Source organism: Chenopodium quinoa, unplaced genomic scaffold (assembly GCF_001683475.1).
Source record: "Chenopodium quinoa cultivar QQ74 unplaced genomic scaffold, ASM168347v1, whole genome shotgun sequence".
In the NCBI taxonomy this organism is placed as follows: domain Eukaryota; kingdom Viridiplantae; phylum Streptophyta; class Magnoliopsida; order Caryophyllales; family Amaranthaceae; genus Chenopodium; species Chenopodium quinoa.
Genome location: NW_018743937.1, coordinates 1781633 through 1793759, shown reverse-complemented (window position 1 = coordinate 1793759; position 12127 = coordinate 1781633). Strand labels below are relative to the sequence as shown.

At 35.7% G+C, this 12127-nt stretch overlaps 1 protein-coding gene across 2 annotated transcripts; it reads right to left on the bottom strand.

The window, feature by feature from the left end:
• Positions 1-3520: 3520 nt before the first annotated feature.
• LOC110688704 lies at positions 3521-10423 on the bottom strand. Of its 2 annotated transcripts, none has more exons than XM_021865453.1 (7): positions 10124-10423; positions 8079-8233; positions 7656-7765; positions 7489-7574; positions 6328-6414; positions 6053-6223; positions 3521-3784 (listed from the first exon to the last, which is right to left on the bottom strand). In XM_021865453.1, the coding sequence occupies exons 1-6, from the start codon at positions 10231-10233 to the stop codon at positions 6112-6114; spliced, it is 660 nt and encodes a 219-aa protein (XP_021721145.1). In that variant the 5' UTR covers positions 10234-10423; the 3' UTR covers positions 3521-3784; positions 6053-6111. The 2 variants fall into 2 exon arrangements, with proteins under 2 accessions (XP_021721145.1, XP_021721144.1); XM_021865452.1 differs by having other exon boundaries at positions 3521-3820; positions 10124-10421.
• Positions 10424-12127: the final 1704 nt, after the last annotated feature.

Sequence of the window (12127 nt, the reverse complement as noted above, 5' to 3'; positions counted from 1 at the left end):
GACTAACTACTACCGAACAATATATTCAAGATTACAATAATCTGGTTGAATTATTATTACCTGAAGTGCTCCTCGGTCTTTGAAGGTCCCCATTGCGCACCAATTACCAATCATTTTGGTGGGGTCCATTCAAGATTTCCTATGATCAGCCTGTTTTTAGTAATTGCTTCCAGGCGGCGTGGAATATAAGTCTCTCAAGTCGGCACACAAATATTCAACCTACATTATTAATGTCCCAATAAAGAATATACCCTCAATTTCGAATTCAATTGTTACTGTACGTAGAGGTGTTAATTTAAAAAAATTTGGTTAGGTTCGGTGAGATTAGATTAAGGGTCTGTTCTCTTACGTTGAAATTTAGTTCAGTTCAGTTCAGTTCAGCTCAGTTCAGCTCCGCTCCGCTCCGCTCCGCTCCTAATTTCCTTCTCTTATAAAATATTCAGTTTAGTTCAGTTCAGTTCAGCTCAGCTCAATTCAGTTCAGCTGAGTTCAGCCAATGAGAACAGACCCTAAATTAACTTATTTCTATTTTAAAATTGAGTAATTTTATTCTTTCAAAAAAAAATTGAGTAATTTTAATTAATTATTAGCCCATACAAGTTAAAATCTGAATTCGTTTTTTTAGATAGGGTCCAATCAAGTTGATTAAGTAAGTTTTTATCAATATAAAAGTTTACAGTGCGTTTCTGGTGCGACTGGCCGCGACAGAGAGCCAAATCAGCAAATGACAAAGTAACCCCATCAACTTAATAACCCCTTCAACCAAGTAACCCCTGACCAACCTGGTAACCTCTGACCGGACCAAGTAACCTCTAACCGGAACTAGTAACCTCTGACCGGAACTAGTAAACCCTGACCAGATCAAGTAACCCTTAACCAAACCTAGTAACCCATCTAGTAACCCTCTAATAACCCCACTTAAGTAATCCCTCAAGTAACCCCTAGTAACCACTAACCAAGTAAGTAACCCCTAACCAAGTAAGTAATCCCTAGGCCTACACCACCTCAAAGCCTTAAACTCCACCACACCACCATCACCTACTGCACCTCACTTATCACACAAATCACTGCCCCACACCACCACCCCGCGCCACTAGCCCCAACCCCAAACGCCACACCACCAAGCCAGCCCCTAACCCACGCTACACCTCACCTGCACCTCTCAACCTGCATCAAACTCAAGCCACTAGACCACCGCAACAACCTCCTATCACACATCTCACCTACGTCGAAATTCAGCACAAAGAAGACAAAGATAACGGCGGCAAAGGTCACCAGTTCAGTCACGAAAATTTATTTAATTGGAATAAATTGATGAATTTGTACCTGAATCTCTTGAATTTGGGGGGGGGGGGGGAATGTTAGGGTTTGGAGCTTCGAAATTTGGTCGATGGAGGAGGTGGAGGTCAATTTGGTTGATTTCGCCGGCAAAGATGAAGACGACGATGACGACGGAGGTTTGGGTTAGTTTGGAGTTCGAGGAGCTTCGACGACAACAAAACGAAGACGGCGATGACAATCTAGCTTGGAGCTTCAAGGAGATCTGGACGAAGACGACGAATACAACGGCAGTGGAAGACCTAGCTTGACCATTGATGGTTAGAGAGAGAAAGTTATGAAGAGAAAATGGAGGAGAGAAAAGGAGAGAGAATTTTTAAACATGTGTTAGTAATAATTACTTTTTATAAGAAGTTAGTACTCTGAAACACACTCCATATCAAAATGAATATAATCATATAACTAATATATAAAGCTAAACTTTTAGCCAGGTCACGAGGCTGCGACATTTGGCGTTCTAACTTTTCGCCAAGTGTCGCGCCATGTTGGATAGATTTAAATAGACCTTATAAGATTAAAAAAAAAGTTAATTTAGAATTCTATTTGGATAGAATTTTAGGATAAAATTAGTTTTATTTTCGATAAAATACCAATATTTCAAATGTACAAATTCAATTATAATTTTATCAAAAAAATTATTAGATTATAATTCTTAAAATTTAATAAATCATTTTTTGTATCATAATAATTTTTTGGGCAATCTTAAAATTCAATAAACAACCCGGGCATCGCACGGACACAAAATTAGTAAGAATTAACATGAATATATATCTCCTCACGTATAAATTATAAACGATAGGCATAGTGTTATTTGTTAATTGTGATCTAAGTTAAAGTATAAAGAAATTAAAAACAAGGGGTAGTACTAATTTTTGCCCAATTAAAGTTTTTTTTAACCAACTTTATCCCTACACTTTCCACTTGAACTTTCTCTCTTTCTTTTCAATTCCAATTTTACTCTTAATCAAACCAAAAAACCAAAACAACCCCCCCCCCATCAAGGAGCATCACTTCTAAATAATTCAACCAATAATTCTATTCTCGCAACCAATAATTCTATTCTCAAACACCACACAGATACCTATATCCCCTCCGTGTTTAAATAAAAGATTCATTTTCATTTGCGGTCAATCGGCCATGTTTAAATAAATGAATCATTTCTTTTTTTTTTAGTAATTTCTCTTTATTTTTTAACAATATTTTTTCTACTTGTTTATAATATTCTAATAACTAATGATCTCCATAAAACTCCTTACTTTCTTCTCTCTCCTCAAACTTATAACCCACTATCTATTATATTAATAAATTCAACTAACCTTTGTACAACTCCGTAAAAGTCAAAACATTTCATTTATTTGAACACAGAGGAGTCATTATTCTCAAACTAGGTCGTGTTCAAATCGGAGATAAAGTTGATTTAAGGTATCATGTTGGCTCAAGCTGGATCAAAAACGATTTGGTTTGCTTGGGTTAAGTCCTTAACATGCCAACTTGTGAAATCGTAAGCTCTATCGAGTCGAGTAGGTTGCAAATTTAACAAGGTAGATTCACGCTATAATCGGACCTAACGTGGATTCGAGGTAATTTGTAGCTATTAGGTCCCACCTTCTACATCAAGTTTCATTCTATTGGTTCCATATGGAATATGAATACTATGTTTAAACCGATATTAGGTAAACATCACATTAGTTCAAGTCAGTTTCAAGAGTCCAATGACTCCAATCCTTGGGCATACTAAGAGTGGATAATTGTCTATTTTTACTCAAGTTATGCCTTGGGGCCACCCAGACTAAGCCCACTTACTATGTACCGTGTCTTACCGTGGGGGTATGGCCCAAGCAAATGGCCAAAGTACCGCAATGTTTTAGCATGCATGACGCCATATAAAATGTTTTAGTGTCTTTTTTGTGTCAGGTCATGCCGTGTCATGCCTATATGTGCATCGTTACAAAAAAATAATTGTGGCTCAAACCCAACCCACTACTCTGTAGTGCCATGCCTACGCCGTGCCCTAATTTTTTTTATGCAAGGCAATATCATCCCACGAGCAGCCCAGCCCAGCATCATCCAATCTTACACAATTCCAAACCCCACATACATGCGAACTACGAGGTAATATATTAACAAATTTGACTAAACTTTGCATGGGTCAAACTGTTGCACTAAAAAAAAGTTGGAAGTATGGGGTAACGAGCAAGTTAAATTATAAGAATATACTAAGATTGTTAAAATAACCCAGATAACAAAGAACAAGAGTTGAGAGCTGACCAGCCGAAGTCGTTGTTGGGAAGGAAACATCATACTATATATTACAGGACAATCCGTTGGATATAAAATTGATAAATTACATGCACATGCAGATTTGAGTTTCCTATATCACAAGAGCCCTATAATATCCTAGTTTTGTTCTGCATGTTCACCCAAATTCTGGTCCTTTCGTCAAGAGCTGGATTGTGTATCAATGCCAACAAGCAAAAAATATCTGCAATAACATTAAACATCACTCCATGACAAAAGCAGACTCATCACTTTACACCAAGAAACGTAATTTCGTGTGGAACTGAAGACTCTTGAGATAAATTGATATTCCTGACTTCCTGAGAGAACTAGGTTATCAGTCACCATTACTTCATATATGGCGAAATGTTAACAGATTACACCAGAAAACAAATAAAGACTAGTTAATATAAGGAATTACCGGTTGGAATTAATTTGGGCAGATAGAGTATAAAATTGGGATTATTTTGAGCGGATGGAGCAAAGTTGGGACTATTCCCGTCAATTTTCCCTTAATATAGACCCATTATCTTCATTTTATTAACAAACTAAACGAAATTTAGGGAAGGAGCTAAGACATTAAAGAAATGAAATAAAGTTGTTACATATTTTAATATAGCCAAGCCGGATGGGCATGTCAAATTTGTGTAGTGTGTACACAAACCCATCCGGCTTCAAAATCATTATTAATCCTTCTCAGGATACATTATAATATGAGACATTAAAAGAATCCCCTTGTCGATGTTTAATGGAAAATATAGACAACTGGAAAAAAGAAAGCTTCCAAATTGATATCTACACTATACACAGGTAATTATTAAAAAAAATGCCTTGTAACTTGCCAAAGTTCCGATATGATAGTCATGCCTTTGTGGTGGAAGGCAACGGACCCTAAAAGTGAGTAGCAAGTTGGTAGTATTGAGCAGTATGACAGCAATGTTGATTTAGTTGTGGAGGCAAGTAGGGGAAAGGGAAATATGGAGATGGAGAGGGTTTGAAACAGATAGGAGAGCCAAATTGATTGTAGGAACATTTACTGAATTTTGAAATTTCTGCTTTTCCCAAATTCATTGCCAGGCATGATGTATTGTGATAAGTTAGAGTTTTGGCAGTAGCAAAGCAAGTTCTTCAATTTGATTTGTTCATGAATATTTATTTATAAAATTTGAGTACAATGTAATAAAAACCATGATCCCGACCGAACATTGCAATTACACAGTTAACAGTAAGTTGAAAAAATAGTTGACAATCTGGGTTCGCATACCCCTACTTCCACCCTATCCAGAACCCCCTGTACTCAAAACAAAACCCAGCCACCATCACCCCCTCTTTTGTCTCCTAGCAAAATTCCCTATTCCTATTTATCATCGGCTCATTGCCCATCAGCCCTTTGCAAAGATGAATTTAATTCTTCTCCATCAACACCACACAACACCTATCCGTGTACCTATCTTGACCTCCGGCACAAGTGACTACATCCAACCATTAGATTTTTGTACGGGACTCGGTTACCAAAATTACAAAAGTTAGTGGTGACAATGGGTTATGGAGGCGGCAAGCAGTGCTCCATTGTTTTAGTCCCTCGCACAGCATGATGGTCTCTAGTGGCCGCACACGGGTTATAGAAGTGGTCAATAAATTAAATAGGCTATGGGCGCACCAAGGCGCGCCTCTGTGCGCCTTGTTGACGTAAGGCGCATATACTAAACATAAAAATAAAAAATAAAAAATAAAAAAATCTGAAATAATCTTTCAGCGCCTTAAGCTACGCCTCATCAAAATCTCCTTGCCTAGACCACAAAAGGCACATGAAGTGGTCAAAAAATCTTTGAGCGCCTTAGGCGCCTTTCAAACACTGAAGTGGTCAATAATAACAAGGCTCAAGGTGCACCAAGGCGCCTAAGGCGCGCCTCGTTGACACAAGGCACATATACTAAACAATTAAAAAAAATCTGAATAAATCTTTGAGCGCCTTAAGCTACGCCTCATCAAAATCTCCTTGCCTAGACCTCAAAAAGCGCATGACCCCTAAAGCCTTGCACCTTTCAAACACTGAAAGTGGTGTTGGAAATTGGTGGGAGTAACTTTGGATAGTTCCCCATGCATAAGACCAAGACTAGGAAAATCAAAATACTTAAGGGATTAATCAATAAACCATGATTTGGGATGAACCCCTTGAGCAAAGGGGCGTGAGATTGGGAAGAAAAAATTAAAAAAAGAGGACAATCATGAACAAAAGGACTCAGGGAGTAACTTGTGACCGTTCACAATCCCTTTCTTGAATATCCCTACCCAAATATACCCAAGACGTAAAATATGCAAAGGACTTTAATAGCATATGATTGTGCAACAAAACCACAAATAAAGCACAAAAATATAAGACGGAAAGTAAAAGCAAAAATTGCATACTGCCAATCGCAATAGAAAAGAAACTTACCATTACAATCATGAAATCATTGGGAGTCTTTAATCCTATCGCATCCTTTAGGATCCTTGTTATACTCTTTGTTTCTTTGATTTCTTCAAGACATGATAATCATTAGATATAGCACCTCCATCAATTGTTCCAGTACTAAAATCCTTTAATACTTCTATCCGCTTCCGGGAACTGTAAGACAAGCTACAATTTTAAATATGTACTAGAAATATAATGCGAACAAATATTGCCCACCCCAGAGTAAAAGGTTTCAGGGTAATTTTGAGCCAAAATACCTGTTAGCTAAGGATGATTGCCACTTAATGTTTCCAGTGCTCGATGGAATTAAGGACCCAGATATGTGCAGTATTTCCTCATCAAAGCTGTGTAAACATAGATACAATGTCAACAACAACAACAACAACAACAACACACAACAACAACAACAACAACAACAACAACAACAACAACAACAACAACAACAACAACAAGACAAGCTACAATTTTAAATATGCACTATAAATATAATGCGAACAAATATTGCCCACCCCAGAGTAAAAGGTTTCAGGGTAATTTTGAGCCAAAAAACAACAACAACAACAACAACAACAACAACAACAACAACAACAATCAGAGAGAAAATCACCATAGAAAATCACCATAGAAAATCAGAGAGAACCAAAAATAATCCACTCAAAAACTTGATTAACAAACAACTTTCACAACACAAGCATTTTATTGCTCATCCTGAGTCAGCAAGATCTAGAACATCCATACAAATATTCAGGGTATCTATAAAAATCAGTGCTCACAAGCAGGCAAATTAAAATGCATAATTAGATTTCAACAGTGTGATATGGGTGTGCTGACACCATGCAAACTAACCATGAGATGGATTTAAAAATTGCGTGTGTCAATATATATTTAGATAGCCATGACTCATGAACCCTCTTATAGTACCATCATACATGTCAAAATTCATCTTCATGCAACGTCCTAGACATTATGAAAATCATATAAATTAGTATGAGATTAAGTTTTTGGTTAGGAAAAGATTAAGTTTGACACGATAGAGGTAAAAGATAGAAGTTCATAGACAATTTCATTCATAATATTATTGAAATGTTTATCCAACGTTAAGCCATCTAAAAACATTAGATAAGTAAGCTCAATTGTACTCAGCTGTGGGATAGTTATAGTGGCTTCTTCATTCATTCCTTTTTTCTTGGGGAGTTGACGGTGTATGATAATTAGCTTGACAACAAGAGTAATTTAGGCAGCTTATCAGTTAACTACTTTTCCATCACATATCTGCATCACTTACCATATAAAATATTCATCTACCAAGACACAAAAACTAATACTTTTATCACAGTGTTAAAGTATAGATTAAAAATCAAGTGGGCATTTTATTATAAGTTGATCCTTTGAGTGATTGAAAGATTAATGTTTCTCACCTTTTGACTAAAAAGCGTATCATGGTTCCAACTTTAATTACATGCCGCTTGTGTGATGTGCTTCGGAACATTTCTTCCCCACTTTTCTACAGCAAAACAAAATTAATGTAATTTCTGTAAATTCAGAAGAAAATTAAAAGAATATACAACAGCAAATTGTTACATACAATCTTATATCTAAATTCATCACGAATGTCATCTACTGTTATAATGGCAGCTGAAAATCCGAGAACAACAACATGTATGGACTCCTGCCCAACCTTCACAACTTTACCTTCTGGAAGATACAAAAACAAACAAAGTATGCTATGTCAATTGACTGAAATAATAAAGATATAAAATCATGTTCTAAGTACTATCAAAAAGATTAAATCAAGATCATCATTTCTTTTTAAATAAGTGTTTTTCATCTCCAAAGAAAATACCAACTAAATGGGAACATAATTTATAGATCTTTATTAGGATTTTGAATACAGGATTTATACACTACTCTGTATACTGCTGCAAAGGATGTATGACTCCAGAACTCCAGAAACATCTATATTAGCACACCAATATTTGAATAGATGAAGTTGAAGGCAACGGCATACCTAGATATGTATCTGGCTTTGGAGCAAAAAGTAGAAGATTAGCCGTCAGTCGAACACCGACATAAGGAAAGAGCCCAGATAGAATTTTTCCATGTCTACTTGGAACATCAGCAATCTCATGTGCCAACAATACACCATCATAAATTTCGCTGAACCTGACAACAACAGCATGTAAAGAATATGAGATCATGAGCATAGTGCACGAGCATGGCTCCAAACAATCAGGCTCATATGTGCAAATCATCTATTACACCACCCAACTAAAAATATACAGAATGTACATCAGATAGCTAAAAACCTATCAATTTACACACATAAATACTTTAATCATATACTAAATAGTTTCCGCAATACAATCACTTCCATCTTAAACAATGATTTCAAAACTGAACCCAACTCACCCAAATAATCAAAACGCTGACTAAACGAGTTCATTTTTTATCCTCAACGAATATAGCAAAAAAAGGGCATGGTTTCAATGATATACTTACTAAATAGTTTCCATAACACGATCTTCCATCCTGAACAACGTTCACAAAAATGAACCCGACTCACACGACACAATCAAAACACGATAAAAGGAGTTTTTTTATTATTATTTAAATCCACAAGAGAAAAAGGTGTAGCAGCAAAATGTCATCGATGTGATAAACTTGTAGCCTAATGAATTATCTTCTCCTGCTCTAATTGTCGGATTTTGAATTGAAAGATGTTTACTTGTTGATGGAGATCAAGCTGTTAACATTTAGCAAGACTAGTTTGGACTAGACGTTGGACTCTAAACTCTGCTTGTTTCTGTGGCTTGACAAAGTATTGAAGTATTTGCCTATAGCCCTATACAGCATCTTAATTTATTAAATCCTCCTGAGTTCTGACATTATTCATCAACTTGTACAGCAAACAAACGATACTAGTTTTATAGCTAAGGTGATAGGAGTGGTAAAGCAGTATGATTACGCAAAAAAAAAAAAAAGATCGCCCAACCTAAACAAGTTCATACACTTACTACTGGACTTCAACCAGGCCAGTATTCACTTCGTACAAAAATAGGCTTTGAGATGTTATTTATTTTCTTGTGATAAACACGTGGTGTTGCAGTCCCAATTTTGCGTCTTGCTTTCATTATCCCAAACAAATCTTATACCCAAATATTAAAAAGGTGAGTGGCAACAGTTTTTGGATCTAGAAGTAGCGTAATTTGTATTGCATTGTATCTTCATACTATATGGTTTTTGATGCCACAATATTCATAAGGTTGTCAGCATTCTTAAAATAGTCAGGCATGTTTACCAAGAGACATTGCTACACACAAAAATAACTCTAATTTGTTTACTGGTCAATACAAATGCTCTCGAACCACTCCCCTCTCCCCCATCTCAAATATATCATGAAGTAAGAACGATTAAACATTGTACAAACAAAGCTAGAGTTGTCAACTGATCTGGTTATGGGATTATCCTAATAAATTAAACCGGATTGGCCCGGAGAGCCATAATGTGGATTGAGCGAGCGAGACAAAATACTAAAATAGCTCCATCAAAACAATGAAAAACTGCTAAGTCATGGGTAACTTCCTAAATTAACACTATTAACAAATAATTCCCTGAAATTTCAGCAACATTATTAGTAACAATCCAATTCAATTTAGATTAAGTAAATTAACAAAAATTAAAAATCCCCTGATAGAAATGAATCAAAGAGGTTAAAAAAATAAAAAAAAAAATAAAAATCATCAATTTTGAAGATAACCCATATAAAATTAAGATCAAAACGATAATCAATCGAACCAATTAGTAACAAAATAAAAATAAAAATTGAACCAAGGTCAACGAATCAGTATTTCGATATGAAACACTAAATACCTACTATATGGTTGTTAAAGCAACATAAATAAAACCCAGAAAAGCAAAACTTTTGATAAACACGTTAAATTAAATCTTCTTTGTTCATATCAAAATATCAACCCTAACAAAGAAATTAAACATATAATTAATACCCAAATCAGCAATTAAAATAAAAATTAAATAGATAGAAAGTTGAATTACTTGAATAGAAGAGAGCTAAGCTCGCGAGTAACGGCTTCATTGACGTCTTTAGTTTGAGAAGGATGAAGATAAACAGTCAAATTAGCCTTCGCAACATGCAATGCTTCCATAATTACACAGAATTCGATGAAAAATACTTCAAATTTGATAAAAATAGGGAAGAAATTGAAGAACAAGAGGATTAAGGAATGTTTTGTTCGACCACTAATAAAGGGGAAAACCTAGTTCTTAAACCCTACGAATGGTTTTAAAACCATTGTTTTATTTTAACACAAGAATTTGATGAAGTGTAAATGTTATTGGAGGCCCGTTACAAACTTACAGTAGGAGTTTATGTGTCCAAAAATCAACTTGGCCCATTTACTTTTTAATTTTTAGCTTGTGGTAGGGTCTGTTCTGATTTTCGAGCTGAATTGAACATATTGGAGGCTTGGAGCTGAACTAAACTGAATATTTTATGAGAGAAGGAAATTAAAAACTGAACTGAACTTATTGGAGCTGAACTGAACTGAAAATAAGCTGAAGAGAACAGGCCATTAGTAAAGTAATTATCCGTCCCTAAATGCATCGTTTTGACAAAACTCTTAATTGTTTTTCTTACATGAACAAAATCCTTGATATGCCCTACACCCAGGTGTATATAAAAAAACTTCAAGTTTTAAAAGTGTAGTTAAAGGGGATTAAAATAAGGCAAATTTGAAAAGAAAAGAAAAAAAACACCTGTAAAAGCTTTGTTCGTTAAAAAAACACGAACTTAAAAAAATTGTTAAAAGAAACCTAGTATCACTAATTAACTTAATTAACCTCTGATCTCTTCTAATTACTCTCTAACTCTCACTTAACTATTTAATACTACCTCCGTTGCTTTTTAGTTGACACGTATTCTTCTTTAGGAAGCTTTTTTTCTACTAGACATGTTTCCTTTTAGGGTAAATTTTTTACCTTGTATTTACAAGCTACCCCACTTACTTTTTCATTCTCTCTCACTCTCTCTCCTCTCCTTAATATATGTGTCTAAATCAAATGTGTCAATTAAATCGAAACGGAGGAAGTATATAAATTAAAAAAAATGAAAAAATAATAATAATAAAAAAAACAAAAAAAAAAACACCGCCACCACTCTAACCACCAGCCACCTTCCTCCCTTTCCCCTCCTCTGGCATCAGTCCTATCCCCCAACTCAACCGCCACCTTAAACCCTCCACCTTCGGCCAACCCCCTTTCAAAACCCTAAACCCGACAACCCACCTTAAGATTATCAAAACTTAAAGCAAAAAAAAAAAAAAAAAAAAAAAAAAAAAAAAAAAAAAACAAATTCCACAAATAAAGCAAATCAACCCTGTCAAAAGGCTATTTCCGATCTTCGACGCCATGTTTTCAAGCGTCGTTACGAGCTTAGTTTCCTCACTCATTTTATCTTTTTCAAAATTAAATGATTGTAAATGGTTGGATGTTGATGGTGGTTGAAAAAGGAGGAAAAAAGTGAAGTAGAAGAAGGAGGAAGGAAACACAATCCGTTTGGAAATTCCAATCTAGGTAGATGTTTGTTGGTGGTGGATCGGAATTTTGGGAATTTCTGTCGATCGAGTGGGTGTGGCTGGGGTGGTTTTCACGGCTGAGGTGGTAGGTAGGAAGGTTTTTAGGGTTAGAGTTTTAGAGGGGGTCAATCGTAGGTAGGGGTCAGACCATTTAGAGGTGGTTTTCGTGGCTAAGGTGGTAAGAGGGAAAGGGAAAGGGAAAGGGGTCGACGGCGGTGGAGTTGGGTCACCGGTGGTGGGAGTGGTTGCCAGGGGAAGGGGAGAGAAAGGAAGGCGGCTAGGTTGGTGGTTAGAGTGGTAGTGGTTGTTAATTTTTTTTAATTTATAAATTAATTTAATTATTAAATAGTTAAGTGATTGTTAGAGTGTAATTAGAAGAGATTAGAGGTTAATTGAGTTAATTAGTGATACTAGGTTTCTTTGAACAACAAATTTTTAACTTTGGGTTTTTTTTAACGATAAAGCT

Bases quoted from the DNA above. Each gene is read 5' to 3' on its own strand.
- LOC110688704 (XM_021865453.1), bottom strand. From the start codon at position 10,233: ATGGAAGCATTGCATGTTGCGAAGGCTAATTTGACTGTTTATCTTCAT. The intron at 8,234-10,123 runs GTAATTCAACTT...TGTTGTTGTCAG, and splicing joins CTTAGCTCTCTTCTATTCAA to GTTCAGCGAAATTTATGATG. The intron at 7,575-7,655 runs GTATGTAACAAT...GTTTTGCTGTAG, and splicing joins ATGAATTTAGATATAAGATT to AAAAGTGGGGAAGAAATGTT.